Source organism: Pristis pectinata, chromosome 30, assembly GCF_009764475.1.
Source record: "Pristis pectinata isolate sPriPec2 chromosome 30, sPriPec2.1.pri, whole genome shotgun sequence".
Lineage (NCBI taxonomy): Eukaryota > Metazoa > Chordata > Chondrichthyes > Rhinopristiformes > Pristidae > Pristis > Pristis pectinata.
This window is the reverse complement of record NC_067434.1, coordinates 6,693,119-6,719,260: the sequence shown is the minus strand read 5'-3', so window position 1 is coordinate 6,719,260 and position 26,142 is coordinate 6,693,119. Positions and strand designations below refer to the sequence as shown.

The 26,142-nt window shown below is 39.6% G+C and overlaps 1 protein-coding gene and 1 non-coding gene across 3 annotated transcripts in view; one reads left to right on the top strand and one right to left on the bottom strand.

The window, feature by feature from the left end:
• zfand4 (zinc finger, AN1-type domain 4) overlaps nucleotides 1-25,500 on the top strand; it is a 43,719-nt gene extending 18,219 nt beyond the window's left edge. Inside the window, exons 3-10 of one of the 2 annotated variants that reach the window (XM_052041428.1) lie at nucleotides 3,361-3,436; nucleotides 3,877-3,944; nucleotides 8,641-8,725; nucleotides 9,326-9,473; nucleotides 14,041-15,234; nucleotides 20,375-20,429; nucleotides 22,178-22,304; nucleotides 24,507-25,500. In XM_052041428.1, coding sequence (XP_051897388.1) covers nucleotides 3,361-3,436; nucleotides 3,877-3,944; nucleotides 8,641-8,725; nucleotides 9,326-9,473; nucleotides 14,041-15,234; nucleotides 20,375-20,429; nucleotides 22,178-22,304; nucleotides 24,507-24,642 — 1,889 coding nt within the window. In that variant the 3' untranslated portion in view covers nucleotides 24,643-25,500. Of the gene's footprint in view, nucleotides 1-3,360; nucleotides 3,437-3,876; nucleotides 3,945-8,640; nucleotides 8,828-9,325; nucleotides 9,474-14,040; nucleotides 15,235-20,374; nucleotides 20,430-22,177; nucleotides 22,305-24,506 lie in introns of both variants that reach the window. The other variant, XM_052041425.1, reaches the window with a different exon arrangement.
• On the bottom strand, nucleotides 2,432-2,505 carry trnat-agu (transfer RNA threonine (anticodon AGU)). The gene has a single exon. It is a non-coding gene; the product is annotated as a tRNA-Thr (tRNA).
• Nucleotides 25,501-26,142: the final 642 nt, after the last annotated feature.

Sequence of the window (26,142 nt, the reverse complement as noted above, 5' to 3'; positions counted from 1 at the left end):
GTGATCACTCCCAGGAACATGAAGCTCTCGACCTCAGCACTATTCGTGTAGACAGGAGCATGTGCACCGCCCCCCTTCCTGAAGTCAGTGACCAGCTCTTTAGTTTTGCTGACATTGAGGGAAAGGTTGTTGTCATGACACCATGTCACTAAGCTCTCTCTCTCCTTTTGTACTCTGACTCATCATTATTTGAGATATGGCCACAATGGTGGGGAACCATTACGGCCCACTACGAATGGGGAACCATTGGCCTGATATAAGTAGTAGGGAAACTACTGCATTCTATTAATAAATTGTGTTTAATAGGCACGGCACTTGAGAAATTGCTATGATGGGACATATTTCTAAAGGGAAGTGGTGTGTGACAAGTAGGAATTTCTTGGGTTGTAATTCACAGCGTAGGTATATAGTGAGCCAGTACATGTGGTGCATCTGGATTTTTAAAAAGCACTCGGTAAGGTGCCGCACAAAGTTAATGCACAAGGTTAGATTCATTGGTTTGCAGGTAACGTATTAGCGGTGGACTGAGGTTAGTTAATGGAATAATTGGTCACCTTTGGGTTGATGGTCTGCAAATAGTGGGATATTTTAATGATCAGTAGTTGAACCTCAGCTATTCACAGTCCACGTCAATGGTATGATTGAGGAGGACCGGTAATGTATCCCAAGTTTGCTAACCAAATACAGGTAGACAGGGCAGAAAGTAGAGGAGGACATTGATGCCACAAGGGGATATATAATGTATGTGAATGACCAAAAATATAGTATCTAGAGTGTAATTTGAAATATTGTGGAAATTATCCACTTTGGAAGGGAAAGAGACACAAGCCAAATAATTTTTATAAAAATTGAGGCTGGGAGATGTAGGTCTTAAGTGGAGCCTGAGTTTCCTGGTGCACAAATCATAGTTAATATGTAAGTACACCAAGCACTTGGAAAAGCAGATGGCTTGTTATTTCCCCTTCTAGAATATGTCATAACAATTTCTCAAGTGCCCCATTAACCACAACTTATTGCAAGGAGGTTGGAATACAAGGAAAGAAACCACATCTGGCATGGTATGTTCCGTTTTGTTCTCCCTTGCTAGGAATAGACATGCATGTGTTGGAAGGAGTAACAATATTTACTAGACTGATTTGTAAGATAAAATTGATTCATCTAAGCTATTCATTAGAACTTGGAGGTGATCTCAGTGAAACATTTAAAATTCTTTCAGGCTTAGCAGGGTGGATGTTGAGAGGAATAGGGATTACTCCTAGAATAAAGGGTCAGTCATTTAAAAGTGGGAATAATTGGCTGTTTGCTTTGACTGCAATTAAGTAATACAATCCATAGTGCTTTCTGACATGTATACATGCACAAATTAAAAGATGAAGGGAAGTGCTTAGTTGTCCTACATCTTCAGAAGTTTTACTCCTGTTCTATCCCATAGTTGGCATTCAAACACCTGAAGGATCCAGGTTGAGGAATTGCAATATCCATGGTGTATGAGAATATTTAATGGGATAGCTAGTCTTAAATATTACCTTAAAAAATACCTTGGGATTGAAAATTAATTTTTAAAAGTGGGAAGTGTGCTTCATTTCAGCTTTAATTACTAAGGATTCCCTTTCAAAAAAAAAACTTATTTTCCTTCGCATCTTTCCCTCTTAATCTAATCTTTGCTTCTTTCACTTTTTGTCCATGAACTTAAATTTATTCAGACTTCTTGGTGATGATATTCTTCAACCTGATTGGTTGAGGAGACAAGTTGTTGCCTCTGTCACCTGATGGGAGTACCACTTTAGACAGGCTTCTGTTTTTTGTGTAAAGGTCCATGACGAGTTTGTGGACAGCCGTAAGTGACTGCAAAATCTGGGTTGTAACATTTATAATTTTTTATGCTCCTTCAAGACTTAATCTATTGTGTGTGGGGTTGGTTAGTTCTGACTTGAGCATGCTGCTTCTGTTTAGGATGAACATAATCCTATGCTGTATTCACCTGAAAGCTGTCTCTTTCAGGTGCGTCTGGAACTGCACCAGACTTGCTCTACGCTCTCTGAATAAGCCTGATGAATGAGGCTACAAATTGTGGCGGGATATACTTCTGCCACAGGTGTTAGCTAACAATACTTTATAAGATATAAGATAAGATTTCTTTATTAGTCACATGTACATCGAAAAACACAGTGAAATGCATCTTTTGCGTAGAGTGTTCTGGGGGCAGCCTGCAAGTGTTGCCACGCTTCCGGTGCCAACATAGTACGTCCACAACTTCCTAACCCGTATGTCTTTGGAATGTGGGAGGAAACCGGAGTACCCGGAGGAAACCCATGCAGACACGGGGAGAACGTACAAACTCCTTACAGCGGTCGGAATTGAACCCGGGTCACTGGTGCTGTAATAGCGTTACGCTAACTGCTACGCTACTGTGCCTGCCCACAAATAAATGAGGCACTGCTGAGATTCGAACTCAGGATCTCCTGTTTACTAGACAGACGCTTTAACCAACTAAGCCATGGCGCCAGCTAAGAAATTGGCACTCAACATGGGGCCAATTATCCTGTTTACAACTTTTGTCAATCTATTAACGTGGTTATTACGATGGTTAATCCTATTTATCATAAAGCCTTTTTTGTGAAGAGAGGACTTTTTTTCCCACAAGGACTGTGGATGGTTGGTTACTACTGATGGTGTGGGTAGATTCCTGTGCAACGTGGATTATCGAGTATGTTATTTATTGAGTTTAGTTTGCTTATATACAGTAAAGCCAGTTAGCCATCTGTGTACTTCAGTGTGCACATTACCTTTCTCTCCCTCCTCCGAGAATGTTGTCTGTGCTGCTTCTAGTGTTTCTTCTGAGTGTTGTTCAACACATGGATTAATACTGATTCATCACCTGAGCAGGGCAGGAGGTGGTAATAAGTCTGAGGTTTCCATACTGACGTTTGAATAGATGCCTTGGGATTTCATGGTTCTGATATTGATTGGTCTCGGCATTCACTTCCACATGACTCTGGGTCCCTCTGTATCTGATGGATCTGCACTGCCAATAGGGAGGCATCCCCACAATCATGATAGAAGAGGTTGAAGCTTTGGCTGATGAATGCAATTTTTCAGTGTGTTATTTCCAATTTTAGCACCTGCCCTTAGATGTTAAAGAAGAAGATTTTAAAGCGTCAGTCAGGCCTGTTTTGTCTTTGTTACTTTTACCTAAGTTGTTTTAAGTAACCCTACAAAGTCCTTGCTGACATTTGAGGTTGGTGGTAAAGGTGTGAAGAGGAGTGAATGAAATGGACTGATTCTCAATGGGATTAACTATGACTCTTTTATCTCACCATTTAATACCCATTGGGTTTAATAGAACATCTTTTTTCATAGGTATTTCCATAGCACAGCAACATCTCATCTGGAACAACTTGGAACTTGAAGATGAATACTGTTTACAGGACTACAAGTAAGTTGTGATTATTGGTTTAAATGAAAACACTGTTTTTGTTTTCTCTTGAGTCCTAATGTGATGATTTTTTTTATTAATAAGCATAACTAAGGCACATAGTGGGAACAAAGGCCAAGATCAGCATGAAACAATTTTGTCACTTTTCTGACCCTTTTCCTCCTGGTCAGATTCTTGCAAAATATGGTCAAAAGTCTGGTAGTCTGTGTTGTAACGATACAGACTTCCCCATCTGTTTTCTCCTACCAGAATGACACCATGTAAAAGCAGCACGGACATCTGAATTTTTCCAGATGCTACTTAAGATTTAAAAAAAATCTTTTCTATTAATTGGGAATAGTATGGCTTTGTTCAACAAACCAATGGATCAAGCAGTACAGTTGCAGTGTGGAAAAGAAGTCACCATCAGTTTATCACAGTTTGCTGTCTTCTATTTGCAGTATATCAGAAGGTTGTACTCTTAAACTGGTGCTTGCCATGAGAGGGGGACCTATAAATACCAGAAGGGGTAAGTAACGTGTGCCAACATTAAGGAAAATTAAATTGTTTTCTTTTTTATTCGTTTACTTGGCTTTCGGATTTTCTTCAGCAAGTATGATGATGAACATCGCCTGTGGCCGTTGATGGAATAAGCGCTGTTGACCGGCACGAATTAGATGATGTATTTTTTTTTTGAGGAAGAGGTGAAAACTGAGGGAATTGGATTCTGTTGATGTAGAGTTGTGGGAACAAATTTTCAACTTTGTTTGGAAATTGATTCTTACTTCTCCGTGTGAGCCGAGTATTGTTCCTGTCACCACTGCCACCTTCACCTTCCGCACTATGTCCTTGTTTGTTATCATTGGATGCACACTTGCACATAGGAATCATACTCCAAGCTTTTAGAAGAAGTTTTTGTTTCTTGATGCCTTGACACACCTTAGGATTCCATACCTCTGAATAACTCTGCTGAATCTCTTTCCCTCACTTCTTTTACTCTATTGCCCGCTTCTCTCCTTGTTCACTCCTGCCGTATCTGTAATTCAGACTAATTATGGAATCAGACAGCACAGAAGGAAGTCATTCAAAAGCAAAAACCTACATTTGCTGGAAATCTGAAATGAAAACAGAAAAGTGCTGGGGATATTCAGCAGGTCAGGCAGCATCTGTGGAGAGAGAAAGCTACAATTTAAGATTGATGAACTTTCAAAGAACCAGAAAAGTGAGAAAACATATGTATGAAGTAGCCAAGAGGGAGTGGGGTGGGGAGGGCAAAGGTGGAGGTGAAGCTTGTTGTTGTTATTGCCATCTAAGAAGGGGTGATGAATGCTTGTTAATTATTGCTGATCTGTCTGGAGGAGGGGAAATAAAGGGAGATGAATGAGGGTAGGAGAGAGAGATTTTAAAAAAAACTGTTGGAGATGAGATGCAGCATACAGCAGTTGCTGGAAATCTGAAATCAAAGAAAATGCTGGAACAGGTGAGAAGTCATTCATCCCATTTTGTTTGTGCTTACTCTTTGAAACATCCCTTTAATTAGTCCCAGTCTCTAAATCTTTCCCCACAGTCTGCATGTTAAAATACTGCTCAACTTCCAGACTCTGCTATGTCTGTGCAGCTGATTTGGAACAAGGAGTTTCTGTTGCCTGCTTGGGCCTCTACTGTCAAACCAGCTGATTACCTACCGGAGTACCATATTTTCTTCTGTATGTTAAACGCCAACTCCAGTTACTAACCTCGGCTGACAGCTTAGTGGAGCAAGTAGGTACTGTTGCATTGTGTCTTTCAGGTGAGACATTGAAATACGACTGTGCTTATTCAGATGAGTGTATGAGATCTAATAATGCTGAGCAATGGACACTCGGAAGTCTGTGCTTTTTGTCAGATGGCACTATCACAATTTCAGTGGAGCACTTCTGCCTGTGACTTGCACAGATATGACACCCATTTTGTGTTCCATGATTCAACAATGACTACACTTCAGCAATAGGTCAGTGCTTGTGAAGCACATTGGGATGTTCTCAGAATTACATAAACATAAGTGGCTAAAGATTAGCTTGCAGCGTGCTGAAAACAAGACGTGATGGAAAATGGGTTTGACCCAGAGTAGAACCTGATGTAATCCTGTTGGCAGCACTTTTTGAACTTCCTACCAGATGTTGTAGACACCTAAGGCAACTTTGGGAAGCTGAAGGAGGAGGCAGAGAAGTGAACATGTTCAAAGATCCTAATTTCGTCAAGTCTGCAGAGACATTTGTCATTATCTCAGCTTCACTGAGAAGCAACATCTCTGCAGAGTCGGGTTTACGAAGGCATTCGTTATTCATTCTGCCAGCAGACCTCCATCTGCTTTCACATGCCTGAACTGCTTTGGCTTTGGAGGTCAAAGTCACTGTTACTTTTATGGTTTTCTGGCTCGGGATCACTCTAGATGGCCAAGGATGATCTATGCCATCTCTCATGGTCGCTGATGCTGTCTGCTGCAGAAGGGAGATCCATGCCTGGGTGGTCCTGGAGAGGGACCATGTGATGTCTGCTGGCTCCCTGGAGACCTTCTAAGGCCAGTGGCTGCCACATGGCAGAGTGCATCCTGGACAAGGATGATGATATTTTAATTTGAAAATTATGTAAATATTTGAATGAAAATGATGTAAATATTGTAAGAATGTTAATAAACTTCTTTTTAAAAGAAGGGATTTTCTATACTTTAGTGATGAGGATGGGGTTTTACAAACTTGTAGATTTGCACCTTTGATCAACTGCACTTATGTCTTATAGAATCGGGACTCTGTAAATTAAGAGGGTTTATGCTTGCTCCAGAGGTCAGTGCTATGCATCTGGAAGATTGCATTCCTCCTTCATGCTTAGTAAGTCCACTTTGCTAGATGCCTTAGCTACCCTGAGTGCTGGATCTTGAGTGACATGGATTATCCATGACTCTGGCACTTGTGCTTGCTTCATCCACTCCAGTTGACCATTCCTACAGTAAAAGTCTCAGCACAGTCAGGATCTCACTGGAGAATGCTGTTGGAGATAGTACTGTCTGTACAGATGTGGAGGTGCGGACCAGTATATTCCAAGCATGTGCAGATACTGAGGGTTTGGTATGCTGGATCTTGCACAACTTGCCTATTTGTAGAGCTCAACTTTTGGCTGAGGCAATACAGCCAGGGCAGGATGCACCATCCCAAGAGAACTAGCAGGAGAAAGATGAGCCTGAGGAGCAGCAGTATGATGCTTGGTACGTGCAGAATTATCCTGATTCTGGGGTTTATCTTGCTGTCTATCAGATCACTTAACTAGCGGGGAGATTCATGCCAGTCTCCCAGCAAAGCAGTGCATTTTGTTAAAATACCCATAGTGCATTTTGCCCAGCCTTTTCGATTTGCAAAATTTCACTTAAAAATTGTTTTCCAGGATTGCATTCCTTTTATAACTTCGTAATTTGTATTTCGTATTTACCGTTTTTTTGCACTTTTTTTGTTTGTGTTTACTGTATGCCTTCTGTTCTACGTATGTCCTCTGTTGTGTGAGTCTGGGGGAAACGACATTTTGTTCCGCCATGTGTTTTTATAGCATGGATGAATGACAATAAAGTAACTTGAACTTGGATGGCTGTATGAGTACATTTGCACAGTCGTATTTAGTGGAGTCCATTTCACGTGAGAGAATTGCACAATGATCTAATGAATTTTGAAGTGGATTTCTTTCTTACCGTAATTCTCTTTGTCATCACATCACTAGCCCATGCTTTTCTCTCTTTGCAGCTAGACCAACAATCTCCATGCTGGTTTACCTGCATTCATTATTTCAAAACTTGTCCTGTTTTTGAACAGTTCTTGCTGAGCTCCATTGCTTTGCCATTGAATTTAAAATTATTGTCATCAATATCATCCTTTCCTATATCCACAATTTATTCTCGCTGCATTTACCTTTCCTGTCCGTCCTTGGCCTTCACTGCCAGGGTGAGGCCCAAAACAAACTAGAACCTCATTCTACCTGGGTAGTCTACAATCCAATGGTATAAGCATCGAATTGTCCGGTTTCAAGTAATCCCTACCTCCTGTGTTCCCCTCCCTCCCTCCTTTCAATCCACCTTGAAGCTTCCTATTTTGTTTCCTTTCCCATACTGCCCCCCTCCAGCCCCCATCACCAACTTACATCCCCTTCCCCCTCATGGTTCCATCCATGTATTACCCACACACTTCACCCACTGTATCCCCTGGCCCTTCTGGTTCCATCTGTGCTTCATCTCTCCCTTAATGCGTTCCATTATCACCTCATCAGGTTCCAGCCTTTGTGTCCCCACTTATCACCCAGCTTCTGTCTCTCTTTCCCACCCCCCACCCCAAAACCTGGCTCCATCTGACTTTTTCCTTGTCTGCATCCACTTATCACCCACTTGCCTCTATCTCCCAGCTCCACCCCACCTGGTTCCATCTGCCTGTCATTCCTCAACCCCTCCTTGTCCATCTGTCATCTACTGGCCCCTGTCTCACCCCTGCTGCTCTCCTCTTTCTATTGGCTGTCTTCCCTCTCCATTTTAAGTCCTGATGCAGGGTCTTGATGCAAAATGTCAACAATTCTTCTCCCCCCACAGATGCTGCCCGACCTGCTGAGTTCCTCCAGCTGTTTGTTATTTACCAGATTCCAGCATCTACAGACTCTTTTGTTTCTGTAGTGTCATGCGATGATCTTGTCACATAATTGACATTTGACTGGTTTAACCAGCCAAGAAATACAAATCTGCCTTATCAAATATCAGTCTGCAGCTAGAAAGATTGACATAACTGCTGTGGTCTGGAATATGAACTTGTGAAACGCAAAGTGATCTGTTTGCATTGTGTCGAGCTGATAATGAATGATGTTATTGAGATATACTTAGTCCATGTTATAATGGCTTGTGAGCGTGTGAATATTTAGCTCCTTTTATGCCTTTTCCTAATAGCACAGTGGTTAAGTTACTGTTCTGGCATCCAAGGCCCTGAACTATTAATCTGGAGGCATACGTTTGAATCCTGTAATGGGAGCTGAAGAATTTAAATTCAAATAATTAAAAATAAATGAATAAAAAGCAGCCATCACTAATTATAACCTTGAAACAACCAGATTGTTGTAAAAAAAAACAACTGTTCCACTAGTGTTCTTCAGGGAAGGAAATTTGCTATCCTTACCCCCTGTACTTTGTTAAAATACTTCCACTTACATCAATCCATATCTTGTAGTTCCAGTGGAAGATCCGACTAGAGATATGGCTGAATACATGGAGACCAGTCGAGATGACATCTGGGATAAGATCCCTTCTAACAAGCAAGTGACCTTTCTAGTATATCGTGAAGGGGACCAGTTAAATTTCTTTCGAGTTGTAGATCGTGGGGATGGCACTTTAACACCACTCTCCGAATCCCTGAGGTGTGTGAAAATGAGTAGACTGTGAAACTATATTACTGGATTCAAGGAGATTCAGCAACAATATTTAGCAAGTATTTCTTGAATTGCTGACATTAAATCTGGAAAAACTTGGCTGTGACCAGGCACTGATTTGCTTTCCATGTGGGAGTGGGATTATGAATGGGATTTTTTTTTGAAGGGAGATGATTAATTTAAAAAAAATTCTTCGACTGTGCATGACTCTGACAAGCCATTATTTTTTCCGCCCCTAGTTTTACTAATGTGGTATTAGACACTCGTGAAGGGCATTAGTGAACAATCCTTCATTTTGTAAGGTCAAGCCACGATTGCTTGCTTCAGTTTCACTTGGGGAGACTTGAACACAACCTCTGGGTTGCTAGTTCAAAACTATACTGTACTTCATAGCCATTTTCTGCATCATCTTTGATGTGAAAGAACTTGTTAATTTGTTTTAATGTTGGTGACATAGTAGATTTTAATATTTTTTTCTGATTCAAGTGGAGGCTCAATGTTCAACCTATACGCTGATGATGAAGATGAATGTGAGGCGTCTCCGTCTGGGCAGCAGATATTAGAAAATTCTATCACTATGAACAAAATGAAACTTCTGAAGGCAAAGATGGAAAATATGAACCTCAGTAAAAAGGTAACTATTAGAGGAAAACTAGTTAATAATTAGACCCTGTACAATAGATCTCTATCATTGCCGCTTCCTTTTCTTGATTAACAAGACTGGGGCTAAAGTAACTTACTAACTTGAAGTCAACCATGAATCATTCTTCAGCATATTTGAGTTTGAGTGATCATTTTCTATTGTAAAGAAAATAAAGTGTTAAATTAGCAAGATTAGCAACAGGAAATTTGAATTTAAGAGGAAATTAGGCCACATGGGGAATGAGGAAATGAAGATTCATTTGCTAAAAATTTGTAAAATAAATGGGAGACTAGTTGTATTGAATTAGGGATTAAATTATTCGCTATTAGTGTGATGACTGAAGTAGCAACGTTACAATTGATCATTGTCAGGATGTCTAAGCAGTAGTTGGAGGTTGGAATAGAATTTTTTTTAATCCTGCTTGGATCTCTCTTTGCCAGACATGCAAATGTTCCTACAGCTGGGTTGTTAGACAACCTTTGAGGATAGGATCACAGTTTTTCTCCTGCTCAGTTTGGGGGCATTGAAACCAACTGCTGCTCTAAGCAAGGCCACTTAACCCAGGAGTGAAGTTCAGTGTTCGGTAAATGATGTCATCTTCAGGAGAGGGGTGGTAAAAATATTGATTCCCATTTGAGTCATTACGTTTTGGACTGCAGTGGATTAGAAAAGTCCTTGTGGGAAGTATACCTCCATCTCAGAGATACGAGATTCTGCAAATGCTGGAATCTGGAGCAACATGCACAAAATGCTGGAGGAACTCGGCAGGTCAGGCAGTATCTATGGAGGGAAATAAACCATTTATAAAATTTATTTACCTCCATAGATGCTGCCTGACCTGCTGAAAACCTCCATCTCAGGCAGGATTGGATTCAAATGCCTCGGTGTGGCTAGTAAACCAGTCTGACCTTTCACATCAACATTTCAATATTTGTAGCTTAAAAAAAGCTTGAGTGACTAGCTCATGAAATGAAAAACTGTATAATCACCAGTTTTTGCTGGATTTTGGAAATGACCATGTGTAACTCTTAACATTTATATAACTCCTTCATAAAAGTATTGAATATTCTACCCAATTTGGTGTCATCCACAAATGCCTTAATAAAAGTTTTGTAGTCACCTTGAACAATCAGTTTGTCCATGAATTGGGAATAATATTCAGTTGGTTTTAGTGAATGTAAAATTTGAGCTGCAGGTAGTTCTGTTGTAACATAATTACCTTCTTATCACATTATAGAAAGTCGCGTTATAGCAGAACAGGCTGTAGTTGTCCTCAAAGCACAGATTTAAATAGGTTTTCCCAATCGCAATTGTGCTATAACCAATGCAGTCTGCATAATGCAAATAGTGTTCCTTTATTCTTCAATTGCATTATGATGAATTTGCGTTATGGAAACGTGCATTATAGAAACGTGTGTTATAGCAGAACTACCTGTATTCACAAAAATAACAATCTTGCACATGCTTCATGACCTGCATAACAGATTTTTTTAATAAATGCTTTTAGTTGGTTCCATCCAGTTCTATTAACTAGCCATTAAAAATTATAATTCATCAGTTTTTAAGAGTAATTTTAAAACATACTGCAAACATCCTAGCTACATCATTTTCCAGTACTCTGGAAACACTTGATCAGGTTATCAAAAGAGCATTGGACAAATACATTGGGGAAAATAATTCGCCTGGCTGCAAAGAAGGAGCAGGAATGGGACAGGCTGGATTGCTGTACTAGGAGCCAGCATAGATACGACAAGTCAAATGGCCTCCTTTCATACATAATGATTCTATACATATGGATCCATCATATTCTCAAAGACTTCACTCTGTTGCCTTCCCAAAATTGGGATTGATCAGCAAGGATTTCCATTATGATGATTCTCTTTGCTTCACGTGTACCACTTTAATATCCTCCTTCATTTCTCTGCCAGGTTCTGTTACCTACGTGTTTCTGTTCTACTCTGAGAAAGCAAATGAGATGTTATTAGGAGGAAAGAAAATGAGTTATGGAAAGATAAATAGGTCATGGGTAAAAGAAACAGGAAATTGAAGAAGGATCTGATCGGGTGAAGGGTGGCTATTATGAATGGCAGAAAATGGAAACTGCATCCTCCCAGTACTGGGATAACGGATGTTCACAATTTATTTTAATAATATAAGCTTAGGAACAAAAAAAAATTTAAATTTATGGATAACACTAAGTTGGGAAGAATATTCAATATTGTAACAAATTACAAAGAAGACAATAATAAACTTGTGGAAGGGGCATATAATTGGCAAATTAATTTCCACATATGAGGTGTTGCATTTTGATATGGAAAAAAATATAGATTTCACTTTTTGGAAAAACAAAATCTTTTGTTGTACCCATATTTATTTCCTTAATATTTTTCTGTGTCCGTGTTTTAATAATCCTACAATATCTGCTTCCTTGCAGTGCATTCTAAATACCCTGTTTATTTACATTCTAATTACATTGTTAACTTAAAATTCATCCCTGGTCAATAGCACTTAATATACTACATAGGAGCGGCATCAAGTTGTACTCCCCCTTCAGTTTTTGGAGGCAGTATGCATTGCACTACACATTCAACGCTATTGACTGAAATTTGTAGACGTGAGTGCTTTGTTGTACAGTTTAATTCATTTTAATAGCAATTTCTTCCACTTAACTATAAAAGATGAGTAAAATTTATGTTCTGGAGTTTTCCCCCTGGTCCTTTATGCCCTTGGTTAAGTCTGTCCTGTGATCTCCTTTTCTGCTTTGTTTATACCATAGAGTTTTTTTCATTTCTTATGGTTCCCTCCCCTGTCTTAAAGTTTTTGCCACCTCCCTATTAATCCATTCGGCTGATTCATTAGTCCAATTCACTTCAGCCCATTGGCACAGCTACTTCCTGACCCGTACTGGTAAAAAGGCCCATGGAAGGGATCCTGTCTGGAACTAACCCTTTAGTTGCATGTAAATCCTGCCCCTCATGAACCTTCCTTTCCTCTGATTTGTGACTTTCTAGTGTTACATACCAGCAACAAAAGAAACACACCAAGTCATGTATAAGTGTTAGAAACTATTTTATTAATAACTACTTACCAATGATAATAAGAAAGAAAAAAATGTCAGATATTAAACATTAACCCCAAAACTAAACTTGAAGTGTGTGTGTGGCAAATTCCCAAATTCCAAGTCCAGGAATAGTTCTCAAAAGTTCAGTTCAGCAAGCCGTAAGGTGAAACATGAGCAAAGGCTTTTGCAAAACCACGTTGACTGAAGAGAAAATGTAGAGAGAGAATAGAGAGGAATTACGAAATCCAAATGTTCCACAATGGAACCCATACGACACCTCAGTCACTGATGATCTCCACTGCTTTGTTCTGAAGTATCTGCCACCCCGAAAGGCATTCGAGACGTGGCCGTCCACAGAAGTACCTGTTTCCTTCTACAGGTTAACGACAAAGTGGACTCCACTGGATTATTCCAAAAATCCATACGTAGATTGTAGTGACAGACAGAGTTACTGTTTTTCATCCATCGATAGAGACCAGTAGGCAGTGTCTCTCTCTTCCTTTCTCTCTTTTCTGACTACCAAAACATCAGCACGTCGTTATCTCCTGTTGTCGTCGTAATGATGCCACACACACACACACACACACACACACACACACACACACACACACACACACACACACACACACACACACACACACACACACACACACACTACTGTACTATGTCTTAAAGGGACGTTCACCAAATAGCAACCTAATCTGTAACACTAGATAAAATGGAAACCTAATGTTTTGGATGCCCATAACTTGTAATCTTTGAGTTAGTAACTGAAGGCAGTGAGATTTCCTGCAGGTATGGTAACCAAGACGAGACTGCCTCACTGTTCATTAAGTTATGGCATCCTAATCTGCTAATTGATAGTCTGAATTTAAAATTAAATAGTCTTCATTTGCATTTTTTCCAATAATTACTTTGCAATCAAGACTATTTTCTTGCCCTTAAGTTCTTCCTCTAATGTCACTTAGCTTCGCTTTAAGTATGCGTTGCTTCATTAGTGCTCTTTGCTGTTGATAGAAGAAAGAAGTAAATTAAAATACCAAGAAATGAGGAATGTGGCTAATGGAAATGCACATAGAGTAGAACTCTTAAAGAAGCATAGGGAGTAGTACAAGCTGGGAAAAATAACTACAGACAAATTTTAAAAAATCCTATGGATAATCACCTGGCATTTACAAAAATACCAATAATTACTTTGCAATCAAGACTATTTTCTTGCCCTTCAGTTCTTCCTCTAATGAACTTAGCTGACAAAGCTGTTCCTTTGTGCAAACTGGAAAACACAGCCTTCAAAGTTTTTTCCAATATTGTTGGTATGGTGGTAGACAGGATATCTATATCAGTGTCGGGCCGACAGTGAGTGAAGCAAGAACAGTATTTTAAATAAGCAAAGCTTATAAAAAGATCACTTGTTAAATTGAGTCGTAATTAATACTTGAGGAAAATGTATTCTTGAGTGATATTTTTTAAACTTCATTTTCTGTTTTTTTGCAAAAGCCCAAGAAGATTGCCAAGGTGAAGCCAAGGCCTCCCATGGCACCCAGACCGACAAGTAGTTCAATTACTGCAGCTCGTCATCGCCTTTTCCGGGTTCTCCCTCACAATGGGCAGTCTCTCAATCATACCTTGTACCTACCTCCTGTTGATCAGCATCCAGCTTTTTCCTACCATAATGTGTTGAGTCCCAATTTTGCTTCTGGTATCAGCTTGGCCCCATCATCATCCAGTGGCTTCCTCTTGAAGGACGATGAAATTGCTGACTTCACTCCTTTGCTCCAGAGTGCTATTCCGTCACCAGGCAGAATTCTGCAGGAAGAATTGAAAAACCCACGGCAACAGAAGATGCTTCCGTCACTTGCTCCTCAGGACTACAGGGATGCTCCAACAGTTTGTACGGATTTTGTAACTGACTGTACGGCAGGTGGCTCAGGACTAAAATCCCCAGATACTGAAGTGACTCTTTCGGAAGAAAGAAGAGTACCTGATGATGCTGCGACTGATCTTGCCTTGTCCATAGATGCTGATCGTGCAGAAGAGGCCAAGCTACTGAATGAAATTGGACTTAAAACTTCACCGAGTGAACTCGCTGAGGAAGAGTCTAAGCCTCCAGAAAAGGATGTTGTGGAACCAAATATTATTAGACCAGTTTTTCCAAATCCACTGGGATGTGTTCCAATGGAATCTGGGAAATCAAGTTTTGCTGAGTTACTTCCAAAGGATAAAGTAATGCCACCCACCAGATATCCTGCAGCAGTCTCTCACAATTCCTTAATTACTCTTGCATCTCAAAGACCCCCAAAGACCTTTGACATAAATAACCTAACATCTGCTTCACAACAGCTACTACACTCGCTTCAGGATAGTGATGGTTTTCCCAGTGTTTCACTGTCGAAGGGAAGCAGGTTTCGAGGACTTAAACTAGATTCTCCTGGAAAGAAAACTGACCTCATCTCTCAAACTGAGATGAGCGAGATGGCAAACAAAGCAACGATGGAGCCTTTGGACTCTGCAAAAAATATTGGCACATTTGCTTCGCTGGCTCGAAGCACATCCAGGGACAGTATGCAGAGTAACTGTGGGACAAGCAGACAGTGGACGTCTGGTATTGCACTACCTGCTAGCATTCAGAATTTTCATGAAGAGATTTTTGGAAGCATTGCATCACCAGATCGTGTTTCAAATGCATTTGTTGTAAGTGAATTCCACTTTTGTTTTGAAATTAGTTTAAGCAAATGTAGCTATTTTACTTCCACACAATGCACCCCAGGTCCACTTAAGTTTGCACATCAAAACTCCCGTGCAATGGTAACGCAAACACAGGACAAATTGGCAAAAAGAGTTCCAGTTGCGCCATGCTGATCCTGCAGTGTCAAATTCTGCCTGTGTCAATCAGTCAAATGGATTTCTGCTTTTTTTTAAGTGAACTTAATCAGGTGAGTTTGCATGGTCCTACACTTCTGTGCGATCCTAACAAGTGCACAGTGCATGACATCCCCGAGCTTCCTTTTCTTCTCCCGTCACCAGCATACGCAGATTGTTAGAATAAGATCTATGTCGTATGTTCTTCAGGTGGTTAGTATAAAATGTAACAAGTATCACTTCTGTAATGCAGCTTTGCTTTAATGAACCTTTTCACTGCAGTGTTTATTCTACCAATTTCTTTAAATCTTGTCCCCTGGTTTTTGACCATTTCATGGAGAAATAGTTCTTTACCTTTTATTCTATCTAGGCCCCCTTAATCTTATACACATTAATGCAGTCTTCCCACTGTTCCAAAGCTCCAGCCCCAGCTTATCTGATCTTTCCTCACAGCTAAAAATTTCCAGCTCTGGTAATCTCGAGTAACCACGTCTTTCCTGCAACACAGTGAGCAGAACAGATCGAAGTGTTCAAACTGTGGCCTAACTAGACTTGTGTACAATTCCATGCCTCCAGCTAACAGAGTGTGCTAACAGAGGAAAGTATCCCATGTACCTTTTAAATCATTTAACCACTATTGATTTACCTAGCCGTATCTGTGGACATACATTCCAGAGTCTCTTTTCTCTGCCACAGCTCTCAATATCCTGCTGTGTTGTTCTGTGTTCCTTTAGTATGTTGCATTACCTCACACGTCTCTGGATTCTATTTGACATTTTTCTGCCCAACTGACCAGACTATCGATATCTTCCCGTAGTCTAATGTTTTCTTCCTCACTGTCACGGCCAATTTTTGCATTGTTGGCAAACGTCTTTTATCGTTTTCCCCCTACAATTAAGTCTAAGGTATTAATATACATCACAAGTAACATGGCTTAAAGTATTGAGCACTGTGGGACTCCACTGGGACAGTCTTGTGGTCACACAAATACACATTACCCATTAATGACAACTGGAAATGGTCAGCAGTCAGGCACCAAGCTGGGGATTCTGTCTGACCAGAGTGTTTCAGCATTTTAGTTTTTATATTAGTTTCCTAGATCCAGAGTTTTTTGCCTTTTTGATTACCATTGCCCTGTGCTTCCTGCAGCTGAGCCAATTTAGATTTAATTTGCCACTCTGTGGGAGTATTGTGTGCAGTTCTGGTTGCCGCACTGCAGGAGGGATGTGATTGCACTGAAGGGGGTGCAGAGAGATTCACCTGGATGTTGCCTGGATTGGAGCATCTCAGTTTTAAGGAGAGATTGGATAGGCTGGGTTTGCTTTCCCTGGAGGCTGAAGAGGGACCTGATAAAGGTATACAAAATTATACATTGCTTAGTTTGTGCAGCAAAGATTTCAGTGTTGAGTAGTCAGTTCCACAATTTTGACTCTGTGATAATCAAGTAATGGCAAAGTATTTCTGATGAAGAATTGGTGGCAGGAATCTGCTATCAGTCTCCTGAGTGCCATCCATCAGGGTTTGGAGTGGGTGTTGGAGGAGGCTGCCACAAAGAATGGTGAAGAGCAAAAGTGGTAAGGTCAGAGGTCCTCTGAACTAGGAGACTAAGGGAGTTCAGCAGGAAGTTATCCCTCTCAGTAAGAAATTATTGGTAAGGAAATGGATTGCTGTGAGTCATTGTGAGATGCTGTCTGATTTTTTTTTGCTGCTCCACCATTAGCTTTGCAAAAGCTGGACCTTGCCCTTGACTTCTCTTTGAGCTTCATGACATTACTGCATTTACACTGTTCAGATAAATTTGAATTTGCTGCAGAAATTTGGAGTTGATCCCTTATGATCTGTGACAAGATATCTATTCTTCCGATGGCTCGCAACAGCTTCTTCTCAAAAAGTGATCAATTTAAACTTTCTTCCAGGTGATGGGTGATAGTTGTTAGAGTCAAAGAGTAGTAGAGGATAGGAAACAAGCTCTTTGGCCACCATGTCCATGCCAACTGTTTTACCTGTCTAGACTAATCCCATTTGCCTGAGTTAGGTCTGTATCCTTCTATGCCTTTCTTATTCAAGTGCCTGTGTAAGTGCCTCTTAAACATAGTGATTGTCTCTGATTCCAGCACCTCCTCTGGCAGTGAGTTTCAGATATCAACCACTCTGTTTATTTAAAAAACTTGCCCCTCTAATCCCCTTTAAAACTCCTTCCCTCCTTCCTCTCATCCTAAAACTGTGCCCGCTTGTTTATGATACCACTACTGCGAGAAAAAAATTCTAACCATCCATCCTATTTGTGCTGCTTATAATTTTATACACCTCTGTCAAGACATTCCTCAGCCTCCTTTGCTCCATGGAAAACAAGTCCAGCCTATCCAATCTCTCCTTATAACTGAAGTCCTCTAAACCAGGCAATGTCCTGGTGAACCTCCTCTGCATTCTCTTCAGCACAATCACATCCTTCCCATAGTGTGGCGACCACAATTGCACACAGAACTCCAAGTGCGGTCTAACCAGTGTTTTGTAAAGTTGCAATGTGATGTTCCAACTCTTGTATTCTGTGCCCCAGCCTATGAAGAGAAGCACGCCATATGCCATCTTCAGCACTCTATCTACCTGTGTTACCACCTCCAGGGATCTGTGGACTTAAACCCCAAGATCCCTCGGGCCATCCACATCTCTCGGCCCTACCATTTACTGTATATGTGCTCCACTATTTGACTTCCCAAAAGGAATCACCTCATACTTCTCAGGACGAAATTCCATTTGACAATGCTCTGCCCAACTTTCCTTCTGATCTGTATCCTGCTGTAGCCTCAGGCTTCCTGCTTCACTATCCACAACACTACCAATTTTCCTGTCATCCACAAACTTACTAACCATTCCTCCTATATACAAGTCATTGATAAATTATCACAAACGACAGAGGTCAGAGTACCGAACCTTGCTGTAGACCACTGATCACAGACTTTCAATCAGAAGAGCATCCATCCACCACTCCCCTCTGCCTACTATCACCAAGCCAATTTGGATCCAATTAGTTGGCTCCCCTTGGAACCCATGTGCCTTAACCTTCTGGACCAGCTTACTGTGCAGGACCTTTGCAAGGCCTTGCTAAAGTTCACGTAGATAACGTCTAGCACACTGCCACCATAAATCTTAGTTTACAAAAAATTAGTGTGATGGGATTTCCTGCACTTAAAGCCATGATGCCGCTGCCTTTCCAAATGCACATGCACCTTATCCCTTAAAATTTTCCCTAATAATTTCCCTACCTGTAAGGCTCACCAGCCTATAGTTAATTGGTTTATCCCTGTTGCCCTTCTTCCATAAAGGAACGATCTTGACTATCCTCTGGCTTGTATGGTTAATGAAAATGCAAAAATCTCCATTAGGGCCTCGGCAATCTCCTCCCTCCTCATGGCATCTGGTATAGATCTCATCTAGCCCTGGGGATTTACCCACCCTTACGTGTTCCAGGACATCTAACATATCCTTAATATTGTCATGCTCCAGAATATCAACATACCCTTCCCTGAACTTGCTCTTTTCCATGCCTTTCTCCTTGGTGAATACAGACACCCACATTCTGGTTCCACACACAAATTACTCCTTTGGTCCCTAAGGGGAACTACTTTTTCCCAAGCTACCCTCTTGCTCCTAATATATTTATAGAGTATGTGGGATTCTCCTTAATTTTGCCTGCCAAGGATATTTCGTGGCCTCTTTTTTTTGCCCATCCAGTTCTCTTACTTAAGTTCTCTTCTACACCACCTATATTCCTCAAGGCATTCACTCAGTTGCAGTTGCCTATACCTGTCATGTGCTTTTTTTCTTGATCAGACTTCCAATATCCTTTGTCATGCAAGGCTGCCTAATCTTGCCATCTTTGCCTTTCACCTTTACCAGAACATGCTGGCCCTGAAATCTTCTTTTAAAGACTCCCACTTGTCAGATGTTGTTTTGCCTGCAAGCATCTGTTCTTGGTCTACTTTCACCAGGCCCCCCTCTAGCGCTATTGAAATCAGCCTTCCTCCATTTTAGGACCTAAACTTTTCCCTTTCCATAACTATCTTGAAACTTGTAGAATTATGCAAACTCATTGGGGGATTTTAAGAGGGACTTGGATGGGCACATGAATGAGAGGAAAATAGAGAGATATGGGCATCCTGTAGGTAGGAGGGAATAGCTATGTCGGCATGACATTGTGGACCGTAGGGCCTGTTCTGTGCTGAACCGTTCTATGTTCTAACTATGGTCGCCGTTCCCATTCAGTTACCCCAACGACAGCTGCCGAGTTTCATTTCCTAAGATAAATTTGAGTACAGCCCTACTTCTAGTAGAACTCTTTACAGATTGTCTGAAAAGACTCTTGGAGGATGTTAACTTTTGAAAATCCTTCTCCTTTATCATTTTTTGCTCTTGATTTATACTCATTCCTCAATTTTTATTCCCTTTCTTGCATTTAATTTGACCCTTAATTCATGCTTATTTCCTTCTCATCCTTGCTGCGTTTCTTTTTCTACACTTTAATGAAGGCAAAAGGCTGTTGCCCTGTCATTGACTTAAGGTCCTACATGTCATCCTCATGCTGTTATCATCTTGCACTTCCATTAATTTGCAGAGCAGAAATTTTCAGAGTTGACGGGTGAGGGAAATAATTAATGAGCATGCTGTCAGTTGGCCCATTCCAAAAAAATTTGGATTGATGTACCATCAGGGTGAAGGTCAGAATCCTTACATATGTTGAGTGAATTATATTATTGTTGTGAACACTTCTAATTTATAGCCTTATTTATCTTTGGGAGAATTTTCTAAAGTTATAATGGCATGTCTTTTGCCCTGAAACAGTCCGAGAAAGGACAAGTAATAATTAACTATTAAGACAACTGATTGCAAATTATCGTAGCTTCTCACTGTTTCACCCTGGTCAAATTTCCAATATATAAAGAGTACAATGTTTTCTCTTCTCTTTCACCTCCAGTCTCCCCTTGGATTTTGTGCAACTGGCAAACCAACAACAATAGGAAGGCGAATAGGTAAGCCAATTCACCTGGTAAGGTGATGTGACTTTGACTTCTTATGGATAGTTTTTATTTTGTGCTACTTCTCCTACCTTAGCCTCTTCTTTATTAAATATTCAGGTGTAGTGATCCTCACCCCTCCAGCATCACCTTGTTCTTGTGTTTGTTTCAATGTTTCAGTTCACCTTTAACTCAGCTATCGCAGTACATTTTGACTGATGTTGGTATTTTAACCATCTGATGTTCATTTGACTTTTTAAAGAATAATTAGAATGAATTATCCATTTAATTTTTCTTGAGGCGGAATTTCCAGCCTTATCTGTGATAGTTGTCAATTTACATAAGAGTCATTTGAAAGGTAAATTAATTCTGTTCTCAGTATCCACATTACTTATTCCCCATTGCCCTCCAACAAGGCTGGGGAAAAAACCTGCTCAATGGTTCGCATACCATTTAGCTCATTTTGATAATTTCATCAATAGCTATCTGCCAAAGCAAAGTTGAATGTAGATTTCTAAGGAGCAAAAGATGGGAGCTTGCATTAAAAAAAAACTCTAAAGATTGAGGCATGATAAGGGTGTATAATGTAGTAGTCTGGAATAGTAAAATAGTTGTGACGGTTTTAACATCAGTGACCACCTTGATTTCAAAGTGTGATCATTTGGGTTAATTTGCATCAAATAAGCATTAAGCATTCTCCAGGTTAGCTATTAATAATTTGTAGAGATGACATGTTTGTTATGGCCTCCTAACCTGAATATATTGGGGATTAACATTGAGAAAACAAAGGTATTTCACCAACTGGACAAATCCACACACCACTTTAAGCTTCTGTTGTATGCTTATAATGCTGCCTTGGAGCTGTGGAGAAAGATTTTAAAAAAAAATACACAGCTCTGAAATTGCCCTCTTTCAGTCGCAGTGCCTTGTCACTGTGTAGGCATTGGGCATTAAAGGTAGTTAGTCTGTTCTTGCATTTAGAGTGGAGTTACTACTTTTGAATCTACAACTATTCAGATTAATTATGCTATTAAAATATTAAAAAACAAATTGTGGAAAACGTGCTCAGTTGATTTAAAAAAAATACAAATGAGCTGAAACTAGCTTTTCCTCTTCATTGTAGTGAATGAAACACTGAATCTGTGCCAGATGTTCAATGCGCAAATTTTCCAGTTTAAGCTTGGAAAATGCAGCATATTGGTACTTTGCCACCGGACTGCATGAGGAGTCTATGGTCAGAGAGTGATCAAAATGGCAGCAGCACGGACTTCTCAAGAAGTTCAGGGTTTTCATGTTTGTGTAAGTGGTCCTTGAAGTGATTTGGGGGTTGTCAACATGTCCACTCTGCAAACAAATGTACATCACTGGAACAGAATTTATTCCAGTTAAGAAGCAACCAGTGAGGTGATTTGAAAAAAAATCTATTCAATCCGGGTATTAGCCTGTAGTTAGTTTAATGTGAGCAAATTAAATTTGTTCTTTTCATAGGATACTTCACATTGAGTGACAATCTACCATTAAGAATGAATGAAAAACAGGGCTTTCCACAAAGTCCCTTCCTAAGAATGGTTGTTTGTCTTGCATATTTGATAGGAAGTATTTTCAGCATCTCCCTGATACCCAACTCAAAACAGAAACAAAACTTCTTGTCATTCATTTCTCAACTGTTTGTGTCCTTACTTGATTTCTTAGTGATACTTGTTCTTCAGTTAAAATAACACAGTGAACAATGTTACCTGATTTGTTCTTCAAAATGTCAATAGGTGCATCGGGTACCCCTACACATCATTTTCCACCAGTAAAGGCTCCAACCCAGACAAAAAAGAAAAATGCCAAGCACTGTTTCCTTTGTGGGAAGAAAACTGGATTGGCAACCAGCTACGAGTGCAGGTAAGTGATATTTTTGTGATGGTCAAATGCTGAAGTAGACCTGTCTTTCAGATACGTAATTGGATGTGGTATACTTTTCTAAATGGGAAACTTGGCATTTGTTCTGATCCGGTTTTGGGCAGTTGGAATGGAGATTTCCCATTGTTAACACATTGATGATGTATAATTTAAAATGAAAAGATTACAACAGGCCTGTGAAAGCAAAAGACCAGATGTACATTTTAGATATGTACCTTTGAAAATATCATAACTTTCCTATTTACACTTGCACATTTCCAACACCTTTACAGTGTACAGATTAGAATTACTATTTTTCCTTTTATCCAGTCAAAATTATTCACTTAAAACTAAAAAGTGTCATTTTGTTTCACTTCCCAAATATTGGAATTTTGCTTCATGCATCATATATTTGGGACTTTACAGACAGTAATTTCAATCTATTTAAAATGTTGGACAGAATTGTCTGGGGAGAGGTGAAGTTCCCAATTGTACTTCAGCTTGTTGCTTGTAACTTTAAATCAACACAAAGGGGATGCAAGTTGTGGTTGATAGGCCTTTGGGTGCTTGTGATGTAAGTCCTGTTTTCAGTGTTTAATTTTTGAATGTAGAGGGATTCATGTTATTGAATAGTTTATAACGTGAAATGTTTACAGTCAAATCACTGTTTTCTAGATATATTTTTATATGTCTTTAATGAGGTGAGTGATGAAAAGAGGAATGTAACATTTCTATTTCAGATATGATGTGCTCTTAGAGCAGCAAAAGGCAATAATCAGTGTCACTTTCAAAGATGTCAGTTAGAGAGTCGTAAGTGCTTTTATTTTAGGTAGGAATAGCTGTTTCAGCTTATTACACCTTATTAAGATGAACTAAATACAAGAACGAAGCAAATAATACCTTGTTAATATTCAGTTATATTTTGTGCGCACATTTCTAATCCCTTTTTAAATTATCCTGGCCATTGTGGATTGTGGAATGACAAGCTGGTACGGATGCTGTGAACAGAATGAAGAAGTGTATGCACCTTTTAGTATTAAACTATCTCAGTTCGATTATCACAGTTCAGCTGCATGCTGGAGTGCCCTCTGAGGTTGCAAACTCATTTTGGCGTACTTTGTGCAGAATGCCATTTCATTTCCCACACTTGCCAATCTGAAAACTATGCATGTGGTTGCCAAATCAAAGAGCAGTTTTATGCTGTGAACCCAGGCTCACTTATTGATCAGATAAAACAAATTAAACCTATAGGGCACTTATACCCCAGTGAAAAAGGTGCCTTCCACATGGTCGCTTTGGCCCAGATTTATGCCCACGGTTTTGCTACTGAAAAAATTGTGTATCAAGTCATCGAGAAATGCAACTTGGAAAAAGGCACTTCATGCCAAACATGAACAGCCCACTTGCACTAATCCTACATTTAATTCCATTTGTTATTCTCCCCACATTCTCATCAACTTTTCGCTGATGCTACCACTCATCTACACACTAACGGCAATTTACAGAGGCCAATTAATCTACCTCTGAAGTTAATCATTTTTGTGATTGTGTGGCACTTTAGTCTAAAGGTGATTATATTTCAACTTAACTATTTGATTCCAATCTAAATAATTTTTGTTTGATATTGGTGTGCTCATCACCCCCGCCGCAGGGCTCAAATGGTTGAACATTCTGTTATTAAGGAGCAAGGCGTTGCCAATCAAACTGATCTGCTGCAGTGTATTCCTCCACACTCGTGTTTCCCCTAAGGCATTGCATCTCACTGAAGGTGCAGTGATATTTTAGTAATATTTCTATTAATGTTTGCATTTATTAATATGATTTTTTAAAAGGCCTTGTATTGGAGAAAAAATTCAAAACATTGAGGATATTCCAATATTGACTGAAAGCCCCTGTTGGCTGTTTTTATGTGAATGACATCGCTTAACACATGAAGTAAGGAGTAAGAAAATGGTTCTCCTTGCTCTTTTACTTCACCCCCCCACCCCACCCCTACCTCCCAAACTCCACCTAACTCCCTTGTGTTTTAAGATGTTTGCTGTTTTACATTGAATGAGTACAAAGATTGAGGTGCTATTTGAAGTATTAGCAAGCAATATATTTTGCATATTGCTTGCAAGTAAACCAACCAGGTATTCATAACTGTGTACCTCAAGATTAAAATACAGATTGTTTGAGCACTAAATTGTGTTCTTCAAATTGTAGGTGTGGAAACAACTTTTGTGCAACTCATCGCTATGCTGAGACTCACGAATGCACGTATGACTACAAGACGGTGGGAAGGAGATATTTACAAGAGACCAACCCTGTCGTTAGTGCACCAAAGCTTCCAAAAATCTGACCCGTGTAGAGTTGTGTGCAACTTGTAAGACTGTGCAAAAAGAACGATATATTTAACCATTTTGCATAATTTTGACCTTGGCCTGGAAAGACAAAATTGCCAATCAGAAGCACATAATTGATGCTTGGTATTTATGTATTATGTAAACACTATTGTGGGTTTTTAGTTTGCATAATTCTTTTAGTAAATTGTCAATGTGGGGAAAAAAATGAAATTTCCTGAAGATTTATGCTGTGAGTTTGGTTTCCAATGAATGCAGATGTTTTAATTTTGTATTTGGTGCAGACAATGCTTCACTAGCAAATCTTGCAAGAATGCACTTTATTAAAAACCTGTCACTACTGTTTGACTGAAATAAATCCCAAGGGAGGACCCTTTTTTTTTCAAAAAGATGGCATGTGCATTAGGTCTTTGTAATATAACATTTTAAGTACGTGTCTATTTTAACATTGCAAGTTCTCGTTGAAAGTATATTTATTTCATGGTGAAAAATTTGCGCCTCTGCTGCTTCTACAGATGTTGACACCATTGATGGCTGGATTCAGTGACAACTGTACTTAGCTCCCATACTGGGTTGGTTGTGCAATATCTCTTTAGTTGTTTTAAAAAAAAACTTTCAAGTTTTATGCACTGTATCAAGATAATTGACCACCTGACTGGAAACGTGTTCTGAGGTAATTTTAAAACTTGTTCTTCTGTCTTTGACTGGTCCTCAGAAATAATCCTCTGCCTAATTCTTTGCTTCAGTTACATATCTCACATTTTGGCAAAATGAATCTTTTTTGTAATCTCAGTTTTTTAAATACAAGACTCTACACACTTGTTTTTCTTGCAAATAAAAATTAGTGCTGTTAACAAGATTTGAATAAAGATTGAATAATTTGCACCTATAATTCTAATGTGCAGACAGCATCTAGCCAATATTAAACTAATTTATATTAAAACAATGGTATTTTGGCATTTGTACTGTAATGGTATTTTGAATTTGTATCTAGTTGCTTGATCAGTCCACCCTATTTATAATTGAACACTGCAGGAGAGAGGTAATCACCAGAGATTTGTAGCCTTACCACTCATTAAATTCATAACTGGTACGAGAAGGAGGTGGTTAATGTGACCTGTTATTCTTTAAATTTGGGCTCTAGATCATGGTGTTATTTAAGATTGGTGTCATAACAACAATTTACTATTTCAACACCATGTCTAAAATTCTAAGTTATATTTGTAGTGCCTTTTTATCAACTTTAGTGGTACCCTGAGTGTTATGGCCGTAGCATGAAACACGGTATTTGTGTTAAACAGGGCTGGTTTGTGTCTAATTGCACCATTTAGATATTTTATAACAGCAATGCCTAACTTGTCCATTCTGTAGTCAGAATGTTTTTGTATCTCACCTACAACACCTACTCCCGCAGTGACCTGCCTGTTTTTCTTTTCTTTTCTCTCCTTTCTTCCTTCCCCACTGATCATGTGAGCCTCCAGATCTGGCAATTACTTTCT